Source organism: Nycticebus coucang, chromosome 20, assembly GCF_027406575.1.
Source record: "Nycticebus coucang isolate mNycCou1 chromosome 20, mNycCou1.pri, whole genome shotgun sequence".
In the NCBI taxonomy this organism is placed as follows: Eukaryota; Metazoa; Chordata; class Mammalia; order Primates; family Lorisidae; genus Nycticebus; species Nycticebus coucang.
Genome location: NC_069799.1, coordinates 38,000,066 through 38,024,052, shown reverse-complemented (window position 1 = coordinate 38,024,052; position 23,987 = coordinate 38,000,066). Strand labels below are relative to the sequence as shown.

Sequence of the window (23,987 nt, the reverse complement as noted above, 5' to 3'; positions counted from 1 at the left end):
TCAGGAGGTCCTAGCCACCAGAGCCCTGTGAGGTATGCGCTCCCCAGGGGGCTGGCTGGGTGACAGGGACAGAGGTGGAGAGGGGGACAGGAGCCCTTCGCCTAGACAAAATAAGGTGATTCCCACCCTCCCCAACACAAAGGGCACTGAGCTGCAAAGACAATTCTTCCCTCGCTTGGGTAGTTTCACCAACCCCTCCCAGCAGCACAAGGGACGGTCAGCCTCATGCCTGCAGCACGTGGAGAGGGTCCCACAACGGTCCTCTATTCCCTTCTGACCTACCTGGGGGGCTTCCTAGCAGAGGTGGATCCTCCACCTCACCTGGAGCTCAGTTAAGTCCACCCCATCAGAGGCCGCCCTGACCACCCTCCCGGGCAGCCCTGTCACCTGGCCAGGTCAGTTCTCTGCTGTCCTTCACTGACCGCCCTCCCTGCAGGGCCATCTTCCGGCCCTTTGTTTTATCCGGTGGCCTGCTCTTCGGTGTCAGCGGCTTGCTCAGGACTAACCCCCAAACTCAGTCTCCGCATCTGCAAAACGGACGCCCTCCACGAGGATGCGCAGGCGCAAACGCGAGAGTGGAGGGTGAGCACCTTGCCCAGGACCGCGTGCGCACCAGGGGCGCAATGCCAGGGCCCGCCCCCTGAAGGCAGCACGCGTGCGCCTGAGCGCCCTGTGGGCGGGGTCTCCGGCGAGCACGGCCCCTTCCCGGCGCACCCCGCGGCCGCTGGAGCTGACGTGGCCGCCGTCAGAGCCGCCATCTTGTGGGAGCAAAACCAACGCCTGGCTCCGAGCTGCAGCCGCTGAGGTGAGGGTGCGGGCGCAGGCCGGGGGTCCAGGGGAGGCCGAGGCGCAGGGGAGCGGTGGGACTGGTGTAGGGTCTCCTTGAGCACCGCGGCAGTGGGGCCGTGCCGAGGGCGGGAGAGGCTAGGCTGGGCCGGGGTCGCGGCCGGGCAGCGGGGGCGGGCTGAGCCCGGCGCGGAGGGCTGGGGGGCTTCTCGCGGCCCCAGGCGTCTACTCCGGTTTTCCTAGTCCCTTCTGGGCGCCCCTGTCCTCGACTGCCGCCTCCCGGAAGTTCTCCCAGGAGGTCTACTGTGCGCCCAGGAAGCCCCAGTTTCCTGCTTTCCTGGTCCCTGCCCCGCTCCCCGCAGGCCACCCTTCGGAGGAGGGGGCAGGGTAGCTGGCTGCCGGGGCCTGGAGAGCGCTGGGTCTCCCTTCTCCCCGAGGGCAGGCAAGCGAGCGGCCTCCGGTCGTGCCCCTGGTGTTGGGGCACGGGAAACTGAGGCTGGGGCGGCCCCGAGACGCCGTCAAGGTCACATAGGTGGTGAGGGCCGGCACCTCGGTCTCCGGACTCGGATTCCTATTTCATGGGGGCTCGGGAGCTGAGGGGAGGGGCAGGTCGGCGGGGACCCTGAGCTCTGCCGGGGCTGCTGCACCGGTTCCTACGAGAGCGCATCCGCAGAGCTTCAGGAAAAATCCTGAGTAACCCTCTTCCCTTTCCCGACCCCTCCGTGAGACGTGATTTGGGGTTGGCACTTAAGGCTCCGGCCCCAAGGTGGTTTCCTTGACCGTCGCCCGGGCGTAGATAAGAACACCTCAAACGAGCTGGTGAATGTTTAACCTGCCTGCGAAACAACACGGTTGCAGACTGTGGGCAGCCTCGACTGCAGAGGCCGGACCCGACACTTTTTCCTTGCACAACCCGTTTGGTTATGGCGTGTGAGATTGTAGCTGGACAGTGGTCCTGTAGCTGGAGTGTTAGCTAACTGAATCGGACGGCAGCCCCGGGCCAGGTGGCACTCTCACCTTTCGTCCAGACAGCGAGGTGCTGCTCTGCAAGAAAGGAGCAAAATTGCACGGGGGCACGAAAGAGAGGTCGATCGGAGGCTTTGGGTGGTCCCAGAAGTCTCTGCATGTGGTTGAGACCTCTACCAGTGTTGGAAGTGGGCAGTTACAGTTCGTTCTTGTTTCAGAACTAGTGGTCAGCATTTTTCCCTGCCGGCTGTTTGCATGCTGTGGTTCTGGAGTTTTCCGCAGTGTGTCGGCAAGTGTGAGATGTGCCACGGTGCGGTTGTGTGCCCGCCCCTGTGGCCCTCTGTTGCCGCGTTAGCCCGGGTCTAACACGTGTGACTGCACAGATTGTGCCTTCACTAAATTTGAATTTTCAGCAGTTCTGCCAGGAGTAGCCAGAACTGTAACATCCTGAAATGCCATGGTTTGTTAGCTGGGTCCAAAACTGAGAGGAATTGAGTGGTATAAATGTTAGTCAAAAGTAAATCTGGTCAGCTACACCGTTACACATTTCTTTTCTCAAGTTTTTACATGTTGGTGGGCAGGAAAATATCTATCCCTTGTCTTCAAGTGTCTTTTTGAAAATAAACCCAGATCACTGTAGCAGTAGGAATATGCTATTACCAGTGAGGAAGATACTCTAATTTGCTAGTTGACAAGATGTAAAACATTTGGTTTGGACAACAGCTGACTCACACAATGGTTGTCTACTTATCTTTGAAAGGAAGTTAGAAGAAAGCAAAAACCGGTTCATTGCTCTTTGCAATTCTGGTTTTTTAGATCATGTGGTCTAGCCATACAATGTCCCTCTTGCACAATATGGAGAGGACATTCAGACATCTTCACTTACTAATCTGCTTCTACCCAAGACCAGACAGGCTTGAAACTATAGGAAGGAACTTGTGGCCTTTCTTTTTCACTTCAGTAGTTTAATACGGGCTGTCACCTGCTGAGGTGATCATAGAAGTAGACCTAACTAAGAGGAAAAAACCTGTTGTGCAAGTTTGCAGAAGAGTGTATGACTGGTTTGAGAGAGCTGAATCCATCCTTTTTTTCAGATTCTTTGAATTAAATGTCACCTTGACGTATGGATTTAAATCTGCTCTTACAGGCCACACTCACCAAGCTTTTCTGCGCACCTCAACCTGAGAGTTGTGACCGTTCTACTGAACATACAGTTGACCCCAACCATCTCATTCACAGCTGCCTCTGTGCATACTATCTTTCATAGGCATTCTCCCTTTGACCTCCATAAATGCAGGCGAGTAAAATGAAATAAAATGAGTATCTGTCAGGTGATTGGGAGGGAAACATGAAAGCCCTTTCACTTGGGGTTTTAAGTTAGGTGAGACTGTTCCTTCTGTGTTGTATACACTCATTGGTGTAGATGGTTGTTGGGGACGTACTGTCTGCTGTGTCTGAAAACGGTCTTTGGGGAAGGCTGGCCCCATCCTACTGGGAAGTGAAAGATGGTGTGACAGCTTTGTGGGTGCATGTGCACATGTGAGCACAAGATAGATATTGGGCTTCTGGATCCTGCCTAAGGTTCACATCCTCTTATAAACCTGAAGTAAGTACACTTAGCGTTCATTGGTTACCTGTGCAACTGACTATTCTGAAAGGTAGTTTAGCATTCTCAAGTGGGTCAGGTGGCCTGGGTGACTGAAACAAACGCTGCACTATTTGACAGACACATATTTTCAGGATGGTCTCTCGTGCACCCTCCCAGAGTTCTGTTACCTAGCCTTCTACAGAACTAGGGTGGTGGGTGTTCTATTAGGGACTCCTCTTCTGTAATGTCCTTGACTGATCCTGGTTTGCTTGTTGTTATTGTGGTAACAAGGCCTTGGTAGGCTATGGTCAACTAACATACAGGGAAGAGTGGCTGTCCTTATAGGCCTTGATAGTAGGAGGACAATCTGCGTGACAAGAAAAGACAGGGAAAAGCACAAAAGGCAGACACAGCAATTGGGAATGATTGTGTTCAGGAGGCAAACATTCTCCATAGCTGAGGCCCAGCGGTTACTACAGCATGAAGAGAATAGGAGACTGGGTATAATCCATGCACATTTAAGGAATTTAAAAGTGCATAGTGAGATTGTAAAGTATATGTCTGGTCTTCCTCCCATTTCCTGGCATACAGCTCCTCAAACACTTGGAATTTCCACAGTGATGTCTTTTTGTCCACCAATGAGTTAGCTGGTGGATGGAATCCCCTGGGTAGCTTCTGGTTGGAACTTTCAGCCCCACCCAACCTCAGGGAGGGGAAACGGGTTGAAGGTTAAGTTGATCACCAGTGGTTTAATCAATCATGCGGATGTATTGAGGCCTCCATAAAAATTCAGAAGGACAGGGTTTAGAGAGCTTCTGAAATACTGAACTTGTGGAGTTTCCTAGAGGGTGGTCAGTGCTGTAGAGGGTGAAGAAGCTCCATGTATTGTCCTGTTCCCCATACTTCTACCATTTCTTCATCTGTGTGCTTTGTAAATGCTTTTCTCTGAGCGCTGCAACCTACTCTAGGACATTAATCAAAGCCAAGCAGAGGTGGTGTGAAACCCCCATTAGAAGCACAACCTAGGGCTTTTGATTGCATCAAAAATGAGGGGCAGTCTGGGGACTGAGCCCTCACTCACCATGTGGGATTTGATGATATCTCCAGGTAGATAGTGTCTAAGTTGAATTGAGTTGGAAAACACCCAGCTGGTGTACATGGCACAACTGATCGCTTGCTTGGTGGGAGGAAGAAACCTCTTGTCAGAAATTATCTGTATAGTGGGAGGAGCTGAATTTGGTTTTTCCTACATCATTACAATAGTGTATTTTGAAAACCTTCTAATCAAAATCTGTTAGAATAAGGTTGCTTTACTCCACAAAAGAATGTAGCAGGCCAAAGGACTTCTAGTAGAAGCATGACTAGATTATAAGATAGTTAATATCTTTCTGTTTGTGTCATACATCAAATTGTTTCTGTAATACCATCTAGGCTGCATGGAAACTTAGTGGTTCTGGCTCTCTAAGCATCTACTGAAGACTTTTAAGGGGAGATTTTTTAACTATCTTATCAGTTTGATTTAGGTGCAAGTAGCCAAGAAGACAGTTTCTAGATTTTATTTAGACTCACCTTGGGAAGTGGGAAATGAAGACAATTAGATATGCTTCTACTGCCTAACTTATAGAGATGGGAATGCAGTTCCTAAATGATAGAATATATTTAAAATCCTACATCTTTTTTCTTTTTTACATATACATGTGTTTATTAGGTTTCCATTTTTTTGCCTTCACAAAATTAGGACTAAAAACAAAAACCTTGTAAACAATGAATGAACATAAATACATTCAGAAAAGGAATCAGACAATTGCTACATCGAAATGTTAAGCAATAATAATAATAATGCAAAGAAAGTAACATTAATAATAATAATGCATAGAAAGTAAAATCCTACATCTTTTGGCAATTTTGCCAGTGAAACATTGCCTAAAATATTTATAGCTTTTAGGATTTATCTTCTGTCCAAAGTGGTCTAAGATCTTGAAAATTACTGGGGAGATTGAATGAAACGTATTCTTACTCACTAGTTGAAGGTACCTGGGAGCGGGTTTAGAAGACCAGATTTTGGGCTCGGCACCCATAGCACAGTGGTTACAGTGCCAGCCACATACACCGAGGCTGGTGGATTCGAACCTGACCCAGGCCAGCTAAACAACAATAATAATCTGCAACAAAAAATAGCCGGGCGTTGTGGTGATCGCCTGTAGTCCCAGGTACTTGGGAGGCTGAGGCAAGAGGATCACTTAAGCCCAAGAGTTGGAGGTGGCTGTGAGCTGTAAAGACACAGCACTCTACCAAGGGTGACATAGTGAGACTCTGTCTTAAAAAAAAGAAGACCATATTTTGTACACATGCCCTTGCCTTCTGTGGTGGCTGACCTTACTGAGACTCCACACTCTTGCCTTTTGTGGGTTGTAAACCTAGCTCTCTGGGAGGCTGAGGCAGGTAGATCGCTTTAGCTCATGCATGTGACACCAGTCTGAGCAAGAATAAGATTCCGTCTCTACTAAAAATGAAAAACTGAGATAAGAGGATTGCTTGAGCCCAAGATTTTGAGGTTGCTGTGAGCTGTGATGCCACAGCACCTTGGTTGGTGTGACAAAGTGAGACTCTGTTTTAAAAAAATAAATAAAATGAAAAACTGAGGCAAGAGGATTGCTAGAGCCTAAGAGTTTGCGGTTGCTGTGAGCTGTGATGCCACGGCAGTTTACAAAGGGCAACAAAGTGAGACTGTTGTTAAAAAAAAAAAATTCCAACCGAGCCAACACTTAAATACAATTTCTAAATGCCATAAAATTCATCATTGACTCCGTAGGATTTTTCTGACAGACCAATTTTTCAGGAGTTGTGTAGATGCGTGTGGTTGATCTTTGTGAGCAAGCCTGACAAGTGTGCTTTTGCTACTGTTTTCTCCTCCTTCATGGTGAGTCACTTCGGAGGGGCCCAGCGGAAGGTGGTAGGAGGGTGGGGAGGAAAGGCTGTTCTGGGCAGAGGAAGCCCCACTCGGAGCTGGAAGCTATGTGGGGGCAGGGCTGCGTTGGTGATGCTGAGGCAGTCTCCTAACGTGGTGCTTGAGCAGAGATGGGAAGGTGTGGACTGGACTCTGCACTGGGTGAGCAGGAAGCCTACTGGTGTGCTGGCCCAGCTGCGATAGTTGGGAAATTGGTGGGAGTGGAGTTTTTTTTTCTTTTTTTTTTTGGTTCTTAGATTGAGAGGCTGCTAGGGCACGCTGTAGCAGCAACAAGGATGCATCCAGTCTTTCATGTGGTGGGATATTGCCTGTAAAATCTTAAACCTGACCTGTTGTACCTACGGAGGCAAAACTTTGTGTAGTTTTAACAGATGGTCTGACTTTTACAGAAAAGCATCCACCTTGTAATTCAAGGGTGATTCTATTTTGATATTTTTGGACCTTAATGAGAGTTGTTCTATTGAGGAAAAGAGCTGTAGTAAGTAGTTGCTTAGCATGTCCTTGAGGTTAGAGGAGCTGGCCCATGTGCTCCTTGGGGTGGAGCCCCAAGGGCTCCTTTGCTGCCTCCCTGGATCCTGGAGTGGTGTGCCCAGTGGCAAAACACTCATTTTTGTCTGAGGTTGCTTTCCCTTCCCCCATTTCCTCAGTGTTGGCAGAGTGGTGGGGTTCTTCACAGTCATGTGTGCAGTGTTGTCTTTAGCTGCCTTTTGGAATGCTGGAGGCAACCATTTAAAGCGAGTCGTGGGCAGCTTGGTGTGGGCTATAGTGGCCCATAGCAGGTGTCGGGAGCTGTGGTACAGCTCTGAGCAGTGTTACGTTGCTGAACTGGTATGCCTGGTGTGCCAAGAACATGCCGAGGGCAAGGTGCCTAAGCCAGGGGGCAGCAAGATGGGGGTGTCCCATGACTGGGTCTGAGGGCTTGGGTGGAAGCTGCTCCAAATCACAGTGGGGAGGTGGTTGGGAGTGGTAGAAGCATCACCTGGAGAGCAGAGGATGGGGCTTCTGCCACCAACCATAGGAGGGGAGGCCCAGGTGGCACAAGCATGTTGTATATTTCTGAGGCTTCTCTGACCCAGGGCTCCAAGGAGGACAGTGGCCTCCCAGTGCTGTTTCCTCAGGAAGAAAGAGTCTTCACTGCTCCGACAAAGAGATGGGGCTGTGTACTTTTAAAATTTAATTTCCAAAAATGAAAGTTCCCTGACAGCAAAAATCAAGTTTTGGAGATTGGCCTTATGATTCACTAAGCCAGGAGTGATTTTTTTTGCTCTAGCAGGAAGAGGCCCCAGGTCCACCCTAGCCTCCCAGTGGCCTGAGGAGTCTCTGCACTCCCAAGTGTTTACTTTATGACAGCACCACTAGCTATGCAGTTCCAGTTTTCTTTTCCTTTGAGTGGGGTAGAAAGGGGCCTCAGGGCACTGTATCCCCAACCCCACCCTCCCGTGGACAGAGCCATGTCCCCAGAACAGCAGCATGTCCATGAAGTGAGCATACAACCAAGTTCACAGATTTGCTTTTGCAGTGAAGATCAGAGTCCTCATCACCTCTCTTCCCAATCCTCTCTGCTCCCTCGGAAGCTTAGCTTGGCCTTGTCACGTCAGGTAGCTTGGGCAGGCTTAACAGGGCACTGTGGATTCGGCCTCTGTTTGATACCTAACCAGAGGCCTCTGCATGAGATTCAGGAAAATGCATCCCAAGCAGATTGTTGAACATCAGGCATTGGCTCAGCCTCTCCTCAGCACTGCTTCCTGAGGCTACGTTGAGCCTGTCTGTACCTGGGGAAGTGCCAAGGTCCATTCCCCGAGGCCTCAGCACCTCCCCTAGGAGTTGGGTTCCTGTCGAAAGGGCTTCAGGAACACGGTGTTTCCTGTGGGCACCAGTCTGAGCCTGAACTACAGATTCTTTGTCCCCACAGACAGGCAGGTTGCAGTGCCTTCCAGCAGACTGGCAGGCCTGCCTGCTAGTGACCTGTAGGTCCAGGCAGGGAGAGGATATGCTGTCCTCCAACTTCATGGTATTTTCTCCACTGTGCTTTTGTGTTGCATTCATAAATCACTGCAGATTTCTCCATTCTCAGCTTGTATGGTACATTTCTGTGTTGTGGGTTAGTATGGATTTGTGTTTCTAGGCTTCCATTTCCCCAATGGGTCCTGCTGCCCTAACTGCACTTGGGGTCAGATCGAGGCCATCCTTGCTTTCCCTGCCAAAGGAGGGCTTAGACTAGGCTCTGCTGCTGCTCTGTTTCCTTATCCACGTGTCCATGGTCAGAGGGGTGTGCACGGCAGCAGAGGAGGCCTTTGTGCCCAGTGACAAATCAGAGTTCTGTCACTCAGAGCAGGGCAGAGAAGACTTTAAGGACTGGCCAGTGTTTCCCATAATGTGGTGGGCAGAGAAACAGCTGCTGGGCCTCTTGGAAATCCCTCGCTATAGCTACAGTCAGAGGTTATGGGGCCACTTGTGCTGCCTTCAGTGGTCCTGGCAGCCCCCCAAATGCTTGCATTTGATAGGGCTACATATCTGCAGATTTTAGAGGGACAAAGTGTGTTGGGAAAGCTCTTTGAGGATCGTTACATTAAAAAAAAAAAAGTAATAACTTTAAAAATACAAGTAAGGGGGAAATACCCAGTATAAATGTACAGGTGGTCAGTAGAAACAGCTCTTTGGAGTTCCTGTTGTGGTCCAAGCATTCTACTTATGGGGTAGGCTCACATGAATGGGACTTAACTTCCAGCTGTAGGTATGCAAGCTGTTACAAGGATGTCACCTTCAATTTTAATTTAACAGAGCAATCAAAACTGAATTTCACTGATCGTCCCTTCTCACCCCCAAAATCAGACCCAACAGGTAATGCACCTCCTTTAATTCAAAAGATGCAGTATTGGGGAGCAGCAGGAATGTCAGAAGCTGGCCGTCACCTTGGCAGGGCAGCCCTTGTCTCCTGACGGGTGTGGGATCTCTGCACAGAAGGGCCTTTTAGTGACTTTTGAGTTCCTGCAAAACATCCTGAAAGTTTTGTCCTGAAAAACAACACTCTTATTGGAACTTGCCTTCAGATGCAGGCCAGAGTAACAGAGTTGTGGAATGATTTTTTGCAGTTCTTTTTTCTTATTCTTTGTGACTGAAAGTTCAGTGGATCTTGTTGAGCCTGTGGACATCTTGCCTCTGAGCGTGAGGTGTATCTGCCCATCCCTGATAACAGCATATTCAGTTTTCCTCTCACACAAATTTTAGTAAGATAGTAATGAAATGCAGTGTGGGAATTAATTACAGAAAAATGTCAGCCGTACAGAAATGGAGTGTTTGACTTGCAGGTAGGGTAAGGCTTGAGGCTCTGTTTGGCTGGTGTACTAGAGTCCCATATGATATGCAAGAAGTAGTTTGTGCAGATAAGAATGTGTAACCATGTCACGTGTGAAAGCAACAGACCCTCCTTCAATTTTTTATTTTTTTTTTTTTTTGAGACAGTCTCACTTTGCTGCAGCATCAGCCTCGCTCATAGCAACCTCAAACACCTGGGTTCAAGTGATCCTTCTGTTTCAGCTTCCTGACTACAGACACCCACCACAGTGCCCACCTAATTTTTTCTATTTTTAGTAGAGATAGGGTCTTGCTCTTGCTCAGGCTGTTCTTCTAACTTGTGAGCTCAAGGGATCTTCGCATCTCAGCCTCCCAGAGTGCTAGGATTACATACAGTGGTAGTCCTTCTTTAAATTTACATCCTCAGGTGTGACATAATGGATTGGGCTTTCACATAATTGATAGTGCCACATACGTGACTGCTGGGAGGCAGTGGCTCTAGAAACTCTTAACATAATGTACATAATTTTCTCCAGAAAAATCTTCAGCTTTGTTAAATTTCCTCAAATTAGATATTAAAACTGAGATTATGAACTTACAATGTCTGCATTGCACTATATGTAATTTATACTCAATAAACTTTAATAAAAACAAGGAAAAGAACTAGGGGTGTCACTGGCTTTCCATTTATATTGTATGCATCTCGTTCATGAAAGCCAAGTGTATTCTCTTGGTTCAGCAGCAGAAAACAGAACCTGGGCCCTGGAGCTTGCCTGGGCCAGATAATGTTCATCTCTTTGGTGATTTCTGAAAAGGACAAACTGTCCCCCTTAGCCTATTCCTCTGCACAGCTGTGATTTGGATGGGGGCCCTGTCTCTGGCTCAGTTTGGAGCACCCTTGATACTTGCAAGGGACAAGGGACAGTACTGGTAGATGGCCCAGGCAGAGGCCATGGGTGCGTCAGTTCTATGGGGCTAAACCTGTTCAGTCACATTCATTCATTGACATAGAACTGGTGTGAACACACCAAGCTGCATTTCTCCAACCCTGTTTAGAGAGTTAGCCACTTGAGCAGAATGTCCCATACTGTGCTTTGGTTCCTGAAGGCCACCTTTACCATTATGAGGGAAATGCCATGCTCAGGCAGGGGTGCAGGGATGACCAAAGAAAGGCATGGTTTGCCTATTTCCTAATATGCAGAACCATTCAGATGAACCTGAAAAACAAGTTTTGGCTTATGTGGGGTGGCCAGTGGAGGAAAGGGTGATAGCACCAGGGCTGGGCCTGACACAAGCTGGGATCTGTGCCAGAAGGCCCTGGAAGTGAGGATAGCAGTTGCTGGAGCCCTTTCTCCTACCACAGAGACATTGCTAGGGTCTGTGTGTGCTGCTGCTTGGCACCTGAGCCTGGAGGCTTACCTACCTATCCTGGCTCCACCACTTAATGGAGGGGCTGTGACCACTGCTTACTGTAAGTCCTGCTGCTTGCAGGCTTCAGGGAGGTTGCCCCAACATAATGAGTTCTGATGTATCACTAGGGGTAATCAGACCCAGGGTGTGAAGAGGTGGTGGCAGAGGACACATATTGACAAGATGGGTCATAGATGGTGCTGCGCCATACTACCACACACAAAGACCTGCATGTGGTCCCCACCATAGGATGTGGCTACCCTCAGACCCTGAGAGGCTGGGCATCTGTGTTGATTCCTCTGAATGCCATGCTCTATTGGACACAGCTGTCCCACACTGCTTCTACCTGGCACCACTGGCATGGCAGGTGCCCCTTATTTTAAGTTAACCTACCTTCATAGTTCCCTCGGCACAGTTGCTCTAGACTTGCTGTTTGCACAGGGAGGATAGGCCTTTTCACCCCACATACACTTGCCTCAGCTTCCTTTCCAGTGTTCATTCAATAATACTGACAGTGTCAGGACCCTTGAGTATCATTTCCTGCTAGCACTGGTCACTAGTGCTTTCCTGGCATAAATCCAGAAAGGACACCTCTGTTCAGCTTTTTTCTTGGTTTTTTTCTGTGAACCACTCATTGCTTCTTTCCAGTTCCCCAGAGTTGTGATAAAAGCAAATAGGTGGCGTGCCCCGTTCCTTTAGGTGTCTGTCACCTGTTCCACCTGGAAGAGGTGTCCCGGCTGCCACCCACCCTCCATCTCTTGGACCCCTGGGGGAGCCCATAGGTTCAGAAGATCCCCAGGTTCAGAGGATATCTTTATTTTCCCCCTATGCTTGGTATTTTTGGTGGGATAGAGAATTAAAAGTGGAAAATCATGCTCTCAGGATTTCGAGAGCATTGCTTGGGTCCTCTTGAACTGACAGCAGGCCAGGATGAGCCTTGGCCACAGGCCTTTAGTCTGGCGGGGGTGGGGAGAGTGGTCCTGGGCTCCCATTTGGGAACGTTTAAGGATTTCCTCTTCATAATTTTATAAGTTCTTTATAGGGATTCTGTTAGTTAACCTCTTAGTCCTCATTTTCCCTTTTTATTCATATTTTGTTTCTTTTCTGCTTTCTGCATGCCTTCATTGTGATTTTTTTTTTTCTATTCATGGTGTCCACCAGGGCTTTCTTGTTTTATTTATTTATTTATTTATTTTGAGGCAGAGTCTTACTTTGTTGCCCTTGGTAGAGCACTGTGACATCATGGTTCACAGCAACCTCAAACACTTGAGCTCAAGCGATCTTCTTACCTCAGCATCCCAAGTAGCTGGGACTACAGCCACAACTCCTGGCTCACTCTTGGGGTCTCACTCTTGCACAGGGCTGGTTATGAACTCCTGAGCTCAGTCAGTCCACCTGCCTCAGTCTCCCAGAGTACAAGGATTAAAGGAGTGCACCACCATGCCCAGCTCTTTCTTTCTTTTCCTTTGAGATAATGCTCTGTTCTTGTTTCGTGGACCTGGTACTTTATAACTTTGTAAAGCTGGCGTTGTGTGTGTGTTTTTAGTTTCTGAGATTTTTTACTTGATCGGGCGTTTTCCCTTTAAATGTTCTTCTGTCTCCTATCTTGCTTCCCTACACCTTCTTGTTTTGTTTGGGTCCCTTACATTGGGATTTGACTCCTGTGGGACCTCCAGGTGATCCTGTGGAGATCTGGTGGGGCATATGGAATTTTGGGGTTCCATAAGCTGAACTGGGTGGAAGGGGTCTCGTGTAAGCAGGCTTCTCCCCTTTACTACTGTGGAGACAGCACCAGCATGCCCATCCCCCAGGCTCGGGCACAGTCCACCTTTCTCTGCCTGGTCAAGCATTGTGTTCCAGGGTCATCTCCCTCCCTTTTTCTCTCTGTTTGGTTTCCTCATTGGTAGTGCTTTAAAGTCTCTGTACATTTCAAAATTCTTGTGAGGTTTTTGTTATTTTTGTTTTGAGACAGAATCTCTGTTGTTGATGCTAGAGTGCTGTGACAGCCTCATTCACAGCAGCCTCAAATTCCTGGGTTCAAGTGATCCTCCTGCTTCAGCCTCCTGAGTAGCTGACTACAGGTGCTGCCACAGCACTTGGTTAATTTCTCTATTTTTAGCAGAGACGGTCTCATTCTTGCCCAGGCTGGTCTAGAACTCCTGAATTGGAGGGATTCTCCCACCTTGGCCTCCTGGAGTGCTAGGATTACAGGTGTGAGGTGCCATGCCCAGCCTATAAATTTGAATAGGTAACATGGTTTGGAAATAAAAGGAGGACAAGTATCCAAAGGGTACTAGGTCCAGCTTGATGGGGTTCTATTGGCTACACGTGGCATGAGGGCAGCATGAGATCAGCACTGGATGGCCACTTCTAGCCCACTGAACAAGACCAGCCCATATGAGCCCATGTGGATGGCAAAAAATGCAGAAGAGGAATCTCCTTGTAGTCACCATCAGACAGTTGCGCAACCATGATTCGGCCAAGAACTGCCAGGGTGCAGGAGCCCTGGGGGAGGCTGTCCGCCTGGGTGGCCTATGTCCAACAATACCAGTCAGCATGAGGCCAAGCACCAGACCTAGTGTGCCTGACGTGAAGGAGCATGTTACATTGGCGCCTCTGTCATGCTGCTGACCCTCACAAGGCACTACTGCACAGTTTCTTTTTGAAGTTCTCTGTTTACTATTAGGTGATAAAAGTCTCGGGTTTTTTTTTTTTTTTTTTTTTTGGTCAGTATTTGATAAAGTGACTCTTCTTTCAAAAGTGCCTGGAGCGTGCAAGTGCCTGGTAGCCCCCATTTCCCCACCAGAGGTGTCTGGCTTAGGACCCCTCTCTGTAGTCTGCCTGGTCTCCGCTGGTCAGTACAAGCTGACTTGATTGGTGTCCCTGTGTTTGTGCTCTGCTGAGTGGATTCTGTGTGGGGCAAACCCAACATGTGCTCTTACAGTACTGGATCACTAAGGGCATCTTGGGGCACCTGGCAGTGCCCAGCTGCTGCTATGCACCTGAGGTGACTGGTACCACCTAAATTCTTTCCTTTCTGAGTGGCCATGGCTCAAGCTGGCTGGATGAGCCCACCTACCCCAGCAGGGCCTGGCATCCCCAAAGCTCCCAGCATGAAGAGTAGAGGCTGACTCATGGTCCCGCAGCTCTGTGTGTGGGCCCTTATCCTCATGTGCTGCTGTCCTGAACAAGGGGAGAGCGTCGGTGGTTCTCTTTCTAGTGTACAAGTTCCATTTTGGAGTGTAGAGAGCCTGGCTTGTGTCTAGTCTCCAGGTAGTGAGCTGTCCCTCCCCAGTGTGTGTGGAGCCCAGATGCTCAGGCCTGGAGACAGGGCAGCTGCTTCCTGACTCAACCCTTTTCCCACAGCTTCCCTGCTTTGCCATCCTAAGGTGGATGGAGGGGCCCAAGAGGCTGGGTTCTCTGTGGCTGGGCAGTGGGAGGAGCACATACTTGCCTTCAAGTTTCCAGAAGGGAGGGCAGGACTGTGGCCAGTCCCTGTGTGGGTGGGCAGCTGGGTGGCCTGTGCTGTCACAGGGTTTCTGCTGAGCAGCACACAGAAACAGATGCAGAACACCTCTTTCCCCTAGGTGTCCCTGGCCAGTGTTGCTGCCACCTGCCCACAAACATGGGGAACATCTTTGCCAACCTCTTCAAGGGCCTTTTTGGCAAAAAAGAAATGCGCATCCTCATGGTGGGGCTGGATGCTGCAGGGAAGACAACAATCCTATACAAGCTGAAGCTGGGTGAGATCGTGACCACCATTCCCACCATAGGTAAGGCAGGGTGGGGCTGGTAGGGGGTAGAGCTGGAGGGGCAAGAAGAGTGAGTGAGGCCTCATTCTCCACCTCTCTCAGGCTTTAACGTGGAGACTGTGGAGTACAAGAACATCAGCTTCACTGTGTGGGACGTGGGCGGCCAGGACAAGATCCGGCCTCTGTGGCGCCACTATTTCCAGAACACACAAGGTGAGGGAAGGGGCCTCTCACTGGGGCACAGGGCTCACCCTGGCATTGGCAGTGGGGCAGTAGCCTGTGGGTACGCTGGGTGGGCTGCCCCAGGGTCATCTTTACGCTGACTGCTCTGCAGGCCTGATCTTCGTGGTGGACAGCAATGACCGAGAGCGTGTGAACGAGGCCCGTGAGGAGCTCATGCGGATGCTGGCTGAGGATGAGCTCAGGGACGCAGTTCTCTTGGTGTTTGCCAACAAGCAGGTAGGCTCCTGGGCCACCAAGGGGAGAGTGGGACTGGCAGGGCCCCTGCTTTCTGCCCCAGGGAGGCCCACTTGCTGACCCCTCTTTCCCACAGGACCTGCCCAATGCTATGAATGCAGCCGAGATCACAGACAAGCTGGGGCTGCACTCTCTTCGCCACAGGAACTGGTACATTCAGGCCACCTGTGCCACCAGTGGGGATGGGCTCTATGAAGGACTAGACTGGCTGTCCAATCAGCTCCGGAACCAGAAGTGAACGCGACACCCCCCTCCCCTCCGCCCTCCGCTTCACTCTCATGTGGCAAACGTGCGACTCTGTGGTATGAGTGCCAGAAGCTGTCTCCATGGTTTGGTCACAGTGTGCATCGCACCATGCTGTAAATGTGGCAGACGCAACCTGCAACCAGGTTTTTTATTTAATGTAAATAGTTTTTGTTTCCAATGAGGCAGTTTCTGGTACTCCTATGCAATATTACTCAGCTTTTTTTATTGTAAAAAGGAACTCACTGTTCAGTGCTGAGAGGGGTTTAGGGCTGCAGGCACCTGGCCATCAGGAGCCACTGTGGGAGCTGGGCCTTCCTATCTGGAGGGTTGTGTTGAGATCTATGCTGGTGGTTGGTTTTTAACCCATCCTCAGTGCATTTTTTAAATAGCTAAAATCCAAGACAGGAACACTTGAACACACAGAAGGGAGACCCCGCCTGCTTAGTGTAGGTTTGCAGCGACAGCCTGAATGCCAGCCATTGGCTTGGCCGTTCCCCTTGGGGACATGAGGCAGTGGCTTGCAGACCTTCATCAATTCTGCATGGTCACCGTAGAGACCCTCTGATTTGCTTGTCGCTGGGGCACCCTGCATTCCATAGCCTTGCTTGTCCCCATGCTCCCTCAGCTCCTGGGGGCCTGGCTGAGAGCCCCTAGCTGTCCTCTCATCCGCTCAGGGGACACAGGGCCCCACCCGTTCATTTGGTAGGCATTCCCCATGCTCACACCTGCTCAGACACGGTGGGATGTCTGGGGCCTCACCAGCAGGAGTGTGGGCAAGCTGGGCATCTGGGCCCTGGCCCCAGGAGCACCCCCCATGTGTGAAGTAGCTTTCTCTCCCTCAGCCTGCAAGGGTCCGATTTGCCATCGAAAAAGATGACCTCTACTCTTTTCTCTTGTATTTTGATAAACACTGAAGAAGCTGGAGCTGTTAAATTTATCTTGGGGAAAACCTCAGAACTGGTCTATGTGGTGTCGTGGAACCTCTTTACTGCTTTCAATACACGATTAGTAATCAACTGTTTTGTATACTTGTTTTCAGTTTTCATTTCGACAAACAAGCACTGTAATTATAGCTATTAGAATAAAATCTCTTAACTATTTCACGGGCTCTCCAGTGCTTCCATGCTGCTGCCAACACATGTCCCACAGAAGGGTGTGATGAGAGCAGATGACCTGCTCCACTCAGCTACACACCTAATCTGTCTCATATGCCTCCCCCTCCCAGACCCGATCTGTGCCGGGCAGGGGAGTGGGTTTTCTCTCACCAGGAATCCATGCCTGGACCTGGCTGGTCTCTTCTTTGCACCCTCTCCCCAAGGGCCCTACCTCATGCATTTGCACCAGTGGGCAGGGCCACTGCCAACTCATGGGTACTTTGCACCCATCAGGGGAAGGCCTCTCCCTGGGGTGAGGAGCAGCCTGGGGGGGGCCTTTTGTTGGGGTGTGGCCACCAGGAGACCCAAGGCCTTCCATTTCTGGGCAATGTGAGGGGCTGAGGAGGGGATGATGTCATCTCGGGTGGTCACAGGTGAGGGCAGAGATAAATGCAACACAAGCCATATCCCTCCAGGTCCTCGGAAAGCATTTAATTTTTTTTTTTAATCAGAAGCAAGAAAATACATAAGGAATTCAGCCTGGTTATACAGTGCCTTTATACCATGCAGCCCAGTGGCCATGTATGCTCTAGGGTAGCTACAATCATTCTTGACCCAGGCAAAGATAGGACATGTGCCCTCCCTGTGAGGAGCCAAGCTGGACTCCCATGGGCCAGCAGGGTCTTGGGGAGGTGGCCCAACTCCTACTTGAAGGGGCTGCTGCACTCTTGGGCCCTCAGCCTGCCTTTGGGTGTCAGCTGGGTCCTGACTGCACATAGGGAAGACTCTTAACTCCCCTGGACACATTCAGGAAGGCCAGGCCCTGGCAGTTACCCAGTTTCAGAGTGAGTCTCAGTGCCTTCCGACAGTGACCTTGCAATTAATGCAATGAAGTTTGCTTGTAAAATAAATTTATTTAAGTACAAAGAGTGAGAGTCAATATAAAGAAAAATAGAAGTGACCCTCCATGGCCACAGCTAAACTGGGGACAGGGTTAGGGCACTGAGGCTACAGACAGGATATAGAGTTGGGTCTCTGCTGGGACTTCCTGGGCAGGTTGACCTTTGTCTATGGGCTGAGAACCTTCAGAGCAGGCCAGGCTAGGCCAGGGCATACTCCCCTAAGAACCTGCTGGGTTCCCTGTGCACCCAGGCCTTGCTACCCTGGAGGAGTTTTCATGAAGCAGGCCGGGCCTGCCTGGCTGGCCTTGTTCCAAGGCCCAGCAGGCTAAGCCCAGGGCCACTCCAAGAGAACAGCCCTCACCCAAACAGGAGGGGCAAGGCAGAGTGGGACAAGCACTCAGTTATCAGAGTCTCTGTCATGCCTCCTGCCGGACAGGCTTCTCCCACAGTCCCCACTGTGTCCCTGCTTCCTCCTCTTGCAGCAGGGGGAGGAGGAGTCAGAGTCGTCGTGGCGGTGGTATCCAAGCCTGGGAAGACACACCAGACAGGTAGAGGGGTCAGACGCTCAAAACTGATGGATCAGTGCCCCAACCGAGTGGCAGAGCCAGGCCTACCGAGCAGGAGATGTGGGTGAGGGGGTCTCAGCCTGCCGCCTGTGCTCCTTGTCTTTCTTCTTCTCTTTCTTGTGTTTCTTCTTTTTCTTTTTCTTCTTCTCTTTCTTGCTCTTCTTGTGACCCTCAGAGCTATAAGGTGGTCACAGAATGGGCCTCAGCCCAGCAAGGCTCCAGCCTAGGCGGGTCCCCTTTGGAGGAGAGGAGCCCATCGCCCACTAAGGAGTCAGTTAAAACAAAACTAATGCAAAATTCAACCAAGTGGACCATGTTTCAGGGGCTGGACAGACACACATAGTACCACCAGTGGGTACCACAAAGACACAAAATGCTGAGTCACAACAACACCCACTTGCCCCACCTCACTCTGCTCTCCTGCCTGGGGGAGTGCCTACTATGACCCCACACAAGGTAGATTCACCCCGAAGGCCCTCCTGCAGTACACCCCATAGCACTGGCTCATACTGGGCAGCCCTCCCTGCCTTGGGACCCTCTCCTCCCAAAGGTGACCCCAAGAAACTCCCAGGGACAACTCAGAAGGAGGGGAAACCAGAAAGAGAGCGTATTAGAACAAGGCAGGGCAGCTCACCTGGCCTCTGCCTGGTCCTCTGCTCGAGGCTTCTTTCTGGTGGCAGTTGCCAAGGCCCCAGGCCCACTGCTCTCCACGCGGTGGTGCTGCAGCCAAGCCACGCTTTAGGGAGGGGCGTCCCCCAGGCGCTCCAGGGAATATCCCCCAACCCAGGCTTCCCGCCTCCACACCCCCCCCCCCAACACACACACCGGACTTCACCGCATTCTGAGTGGGGAGGAGGATTACCGTGAACACAGCAAGCCCCAGCTTGGCGGCCTCCTTGTCCTCCCGGGACAGTGCCACGCGTCCCGCGGAGCCACTGCGGGGAGACGGAGATCAGTGCCGTCCAGCAGGGTCCCGGCCCCACCCGATACCCCCAGGACGCGGCCACACCTGGCACTGCCTAGCCCTAGCAACCGGTCCACGCCTTTCTCCGGGTCGCCGCTTTCCCGCTTACACACCTCCACGAAGTCCTGAAGGGCACAGGAGAGGGGCGGGTGGCAGGGAACACCCGTCAACTAGACGCTGCCCACACCACGCTCTCCGCCACCGCCCACTTCAGGGAGTTACCTCTTTGCTCAGACCGGTAGGCTGCTTCTTCACATTCTTGTAGCCGCTGCGAGGGGACCGAGGCGGGCGTCAGAGTGCGAAGGACTCTCCTCGTCCTCCGCCGCCCAGTTACCTGCAATACCCCCCTCTCTACTGCAGCCCCTGAGAACCCCTCAGGTCCCCGTTCCCCCAGTCCCTACCCTGGGGACACTCACAGAGCGGCCAGCAGCGCCTCGCGCTCCGCCTGCCGCACGGCTGCCAGCTCCTCCTCGCGGCTTGGCCCAGCGCACGGCGCCCGGCCCTTGGCGTACCAGGTGAGGTCGCGGCCCTTCTGCCAGCGACCCACGGGCGCCATCAGCGAGTTACCTGCGGGAGAGGAATAGTGAGTCCCAAGCCCGTTCCCCGCCGGGACCCCGGACCCCGACCGGCCTCCTGCGGACCCTAGACTCAGGACCCCGCCCGCGGCGCACACCTACCCAAGTAGTTCTCCCTCTGCTTATCGGTCTTTACGTCCTCCCAATTAAACTGGTCCTGTCCACCGCGCACACCGCCTCGGCTGGAGCCGAACATGGCAGCCCGCGGCCAGCGACCGCCGACCCCCGACCGCCGAATCTCGACCCTGTCTGGCCCTCCTCCTCCCGCGCCGCGCTCTGTGACGTCACGCCCGCGCCGGCAGGGAGCCCTCGCACTGTCTGTGGGGGACCCGCGCGCCTGCGCGTCACCCTCACCCGGCACTAGGGCACTGCGCCCTGCATCCGGACGCGCGCCTGCGCACCGCGGTCTCGGGCCCTGGGCGCCCGCGCTCTGCTCTGACCCCTCCTGGTGCACGCGGTCTGTGCAGTGGGAAGTCAGGGGCCAAGGGTTTGCGGAAAGTCAGCGTGTCCGGTACAGATAGACAGACATAAAGTTCCAAGCCCCATCCCAACTAAACGGAGCCACTTTTGGCGAAGAGGGCCGCAGACAAGCCTTAAATTGAGTTCCCGGCCCTGAAGGGAAGGAGGGGAACGGACATGCCTCGCTATACCTCCTCCCCTTTAGAGTTTAAATGCAAATGACCAGCATTAATATTGAAACAAAAATCATCAGACCTTTTTTTTGGAGACAGTCTGACTCCGTCACTCTCGATAGAGCGATGGTGTCATAGCTCACAGCAACCTATTATGCCTGAGCAATCCTGCTTCAGCCTTCGTAGTAGCTGGGACTTTAGGCCTTCGTTCCTACCCAGGCTAGATTTTCTTTTTTTTTTTTTTTGAGACACAGTCTCACTGTCACCCTTTGTAGAGTGCTGGGTCATAATAGCTCACAGCAACCTCCAACTCTTGGGCTCAAGTGATTCTTTTGCCTCAGCCTCCCAAGTAGCTGCTGGGACTACAGGCGCTGCAACAACGCCCAGCTATTTTTAGAGAGGGGGGTCTTACTCTGGCTCATGCTGGACTGGAACTGTGAGCTCAGGGCAATCCAACTGCTCGGCCTCCCAGAGTGTTAGAATTACAGGTGTGAGCCACTGCACTGGCAACTAGTTTTTCTTTTTTTAGTAGAACCATGGTCTTGCTCTTGCTTAAAGCAGGTCTGGAACTCCTGAGCTCAAGCAATCCGTTTGCCTCCGCCTTCCAGAGTGATAGGGTTACCAGGATGAGCACTGCGCCTGGCCTATTTTTACATTCTTGTGATACCTCACTTAGAAGAATGGGCTCCAGCTCCAGCCAGGTGGTTATAAAAGATCACCATTTTTTTAATGGCTAAGTAGTTAAACTGTTTTTTGTGTGTGCGTGTATATATGTGTGAGACAGAGTCTCCCTTTGAGGCCCTTGGTAGAGTGCCATGGTGTCATAGCTCACAGCAACCTCAAACTCCTAGGCTCAAGTAATTATCTTGCCTCAGCCTACTGAGTAGCTGGGACTATAGGCTCCCACCACAACACCCAGCTATTTGTTTTAGAGATGGGGGTCTCACTCTTACTCAAGCTGGTCTTGAACTCCTGAGCTCAAGCAACTCACCCACCTTGAGTGGGGAACTTCACACATTGGAAGGCTACATTAAGTTAGCTATAATCAAATAAGGCCACGTACAAAAAACTTCAATTAGATATGCCTAAAAATGTACATTATTTTGGAAAAATCCATATAATAATTTCAAAAAATGAAAGGTATTTGTTAATTTTAAAGTTAAGTAACCTTTTAATTACTTTGTTGTGTCCATTTTTTGTTGGAAAGCATTTGAATATTTGATTGCAGCATGGAGGTCCACAGTTTTAGTTGATTCTGTAGGTGGGTAACAGTCATTTGTAACCTTAAGGGCATAATGATTTGGGTTAGGTAGGAGAATGTAGATTTGCAGCAAGAAATCATTTTGTGGGCATGTTGCTGAAGGCATGGGTATTTGACTGCATTTTTCCATGTTTCCATTGGATTTTTCTTAGCATCCGACAGTGACTTTTATCACCTGCTGAGAACTCAATCAATTCCATCTGTAGTCCTATAGAAGCTTTGGTAACATCAACTAGGTGAGGCTGATACGCTAATTTGAGTGTGGTGTCACAATTCTCAAAGTTGGTGAATCTTTTACTGTATTCTCCGATTAGTAGGTCTGTAACAGCTGTTCAAATGATTTGCATATATCATCCTGTTCATCACTGACTTTTGCTAACGAGGGAAAATACTCATTTGAAACTTCCTTTTTTTTTTACTTTTTTTTTTTTTTTTATTGTTGGGGATTCATTGAGGGTACAATAAGCCAGGTTACACTGATTGCAATTGTTAGGCAAAGTCCCTCTTGCAATCATGTCTTGCCCCCATAAAGTGTGACCCACACCAAGGCCCCACCCCCCTCCCTCCGTCCCTCTTTCTGCTTTTCCTCCCCCCACCCATAAACTTGTCATTAATTGTCCTCATATCAAAATTGAGTACATAGGATTCATGCTTCTCCATTCTTGTGATGCTTTACTAAGAATAATGTCTTCCATTTCCATCCAGGTTAATACGAAGGATATAAAGTCTCCATTTTTTTTAATAGCTGAATAGTATTGAAACTTCCTTTTGAAGAGGTGCTTTAAAAGCAATAATTTTCTTTCAGAATGCTTAAATTTTTCATATGTACACTTGGTTTTACCTTTACCAAAATGATTTTCAAGTCATTTTGATTTAACATACCACACAGAAATGCTGCATTGCTGTTGTAATTTTTCAACAATTCACATTGCTTTTAGGGTTGCTAGCTTATTTAAGGCATAATAGTAGAAAGGGAGAAGAACAATTTAAAAACTCACAAATAAAAAGCCTTATGAAACTAAAAAAAAAATTCACATTCCTGATTCTGTTCTTTATCAAATTTAACTACGTGTTCTGGCAGAGAGAAAATGTTAGTTAATACCTGACCCTGAGACAACTAATGAACTTCAGAATGGTACTATAAATCCACCTTATCTTTCAACTTAAGCATGTTACCCAACTGATGATGCTCTGCTGCATTTGCACCAATATAGTTAACAATATTTATAACTTGTTACAAAGTGTCACTCAAAATAGTACCTTTAGCCGGGGCGGTGGCTCAAGCCTGTAATCCCAGCACTTTGGGAGGCCAAGGTGGGCAGATTGCTTGAGCTCACCAGTTTGAGACCAGCCTGAACTAGAGACCCCATCTCTAAAAACAGCTGGGTGATGTGGCAAGTACCTGTAGTCCCGGCAACTCGGGAGACTGAGGCAAGAGACTCGCTTGAGCCCAAGAGTTTGAGGTTGCTTTGAGCTATGACAACACAGCACTCTACCAAGGGTGACAAAGTGAGACTGTCAAAAAAAAAAAGAATAGCTTTAGCAGATATTTTGCTGATACAGGATACAATGAAATGAGAACATCTGGATCTGTTAACATTTTTTTTTTTTGATCTGTGCAATAAACCCTTCATGTTTTTCTGTCGTGGAAGGTGCACCATTTGTCTGCTAAATTTACCAAATTCAGTCCAACTTCATGACATTTATCTGAAAGTTGTTGACCATATCTATTTCCCTGCGGTCTGTTTGCAAGAGTAACTCTTTGTAGCAAAGAAAAAAATCTTCCATTATGACCCAACTGAAGTATAAAACCTGCTGAATTGGAATTAGCAGTTGATTCATCCAAAGTGATGAGTAACACATATTTTCCTTTTGAAGTATTGTATGATGAAGGCTACATATTGCCTATCATTTACAGTTCCTCTTGAAAGAGGCAGTTTGTACTTTGAAACATTATCACAGTTTAAGCATCCTATAACTTTAACACCCTATATTATGCATTCTTTCACAATTTCTACATCACTGAACGGCTTCCGTCTTTTCTTGAATACATAACCTACTTTTTAAGTTGCTTCAGTGGCATTATCTCCAGGTTTTATTGCTGCTTGAAAGAATTCTTGGGTTTTGCTTTTCATCTTTTTATTTACATACTACGGCCTTTCACACAACTCCCTAATCTAAAATATTTGTGATCCTTTAGCCAGGTGTTGTGATAGGTGCCTGTAGTCCAAGCTACTCAGGAGGCTGAGGCAGGAGGATCACTTAACCCTAGGAGTTTGAAATTGCTGTGAGCTAGGCTGAGGCAACACAGTGAAACAGACTCTGTCTCAATAATAATAATAATAAGATTGCAGTTCCCATTACTCATTAAAAAATCAGTTTTCTGGGTGGCGCCTGTGGCTCAAGGGGTAGGGCGCCGGTCCCATATGCCGGAGGTGGCGGGTTCAAACCCAGCCCCGGCCAAAAAGCCAAAAAAAAAAAAAAAAAAATCAGTTTTCTTCCTTCA

The 23,987-nt window shown here is 49.8% G+C and overlaps 2 protein-coding genes across 3 annotated transcripts; one reads left to right on the top strand and one right to left on the bottom strand.

The window, feature by feature from the left end:
* The first annotated feature begins 689 nt into the window (after positions 1-689).
* ARF1 (ADP ribosylation factor 1) lies at positions 690-16,587 on the top strand. The gene is made up of 5 exons (XM_053572723.1): positions 690-805; positions 14,600-14,785; positions 14,867-14,977; positions 15,099-15,223; positions 15,318-16,587. Exons 2-5 carry the CDS (start codon positions 14,638-14,640, stop codon positions 15,477-15,479), a joined length of 546 nt encoding a protein of 181 aa, XP_053428698.1. The 5' UTR covers positions 690-805; positions 14,600-14,637; the 3' UTR covers positions 15,480-16,587.
* Positions 16,588-17,039: 452 nt separating this feature from the next.
* On the bottom strand, positions 17,040-19,937 carry C20H1orf35 (chromosome 20 C1orf35 homolog). Of its 2 annotated transcripts, XM_053572801.1 has the most exons (8): positions 19,691-19,932; positions 19,430-19,580; positions 19,236-19,281; positions 19,059-19,138; positions 18,912-18,984; positions 18,684-18,769; positions 18,098-18,226; positions 17,041-18,010 (listed from the first exon to the last, which is right to left on the bottom strand). In XM_053572801.1, the coding sequence occupies exons 1-8, from the start codon at positions 19,782-19,784 to the stop codon at positions 17,881-17,883; spliced, it is 789 nt and encodes a 262-aa protein (XP_053428776.1). In that variant the 5' UTR covers positions 19,785-19,932; the 3' UTR covers positions 17,041-17,880. The 2 variants fall into 2 exon arrangements, with proteins under 2 accessions (XP_053428777.1, XP_053428776.1); XM_053572802.1 differs by lacking the exons at positions 19,059-19,138; positions 19,236-19,281 and having other exon boundaries at positions 17,040-18,010; positions 19,691-19,937.
* Between the last annotated feature and the right edge of the window lie 4,050 nt (positions 19,938-23,987).

What these genes read in the sequence shown, in the direction of transcription:
- C20H1orf35 (XM_053572801.1), bottom strand. Translation starts at nt 19,784, where the DNA reads ATGTTCGGCTCCAGCCGAGGCGGTGTGCGCGGTGGACAGGACCAGTTT. An exon ending in TGGGGCTTGCTGTGTTCACG is followed by an intron (nt 18,770 to 18,911) that starts GTAATCCTCCTC and finishes GCTTGGCTGCAG; the next exon opens with CACCACCGCGTGGAGAGCAG. An exon ending in TCACCCACATCTCCTGCTCG is followed by an intron (nt 18,011 to 18,097) that starts GTAGGCCTGGCT and finishes GTGTCTTCCCAG; the next exon opens with GCTTGGATACCACCGCCACG.
- ARF1 (XM_053572723.1), top strand. Translation starts at nt 14,638, where the DNA reads ATGGGGAACATCTTTGCCAACCTCTTCAAGGGCCTTTTTGGCAAAAAA. An exon ending in GACCACCATTCCCACCATAG is followed by an intron (nt 14,786 to 14,866) that starts GTAAGGCAGGGT and finishes CACCTCTCTCAG; the next exon opens with GCTTTAACGTGGAGACTGTG. An exon ending in TGGTGTTTGCCAACAAGCAG is followed by an intron (nt 15,224 to 15,317) that starts GTAGGCTCCTGG and finishes TCTTTCCCACAG; the next exon opens with GACCTGCCCAATGCTATGAA.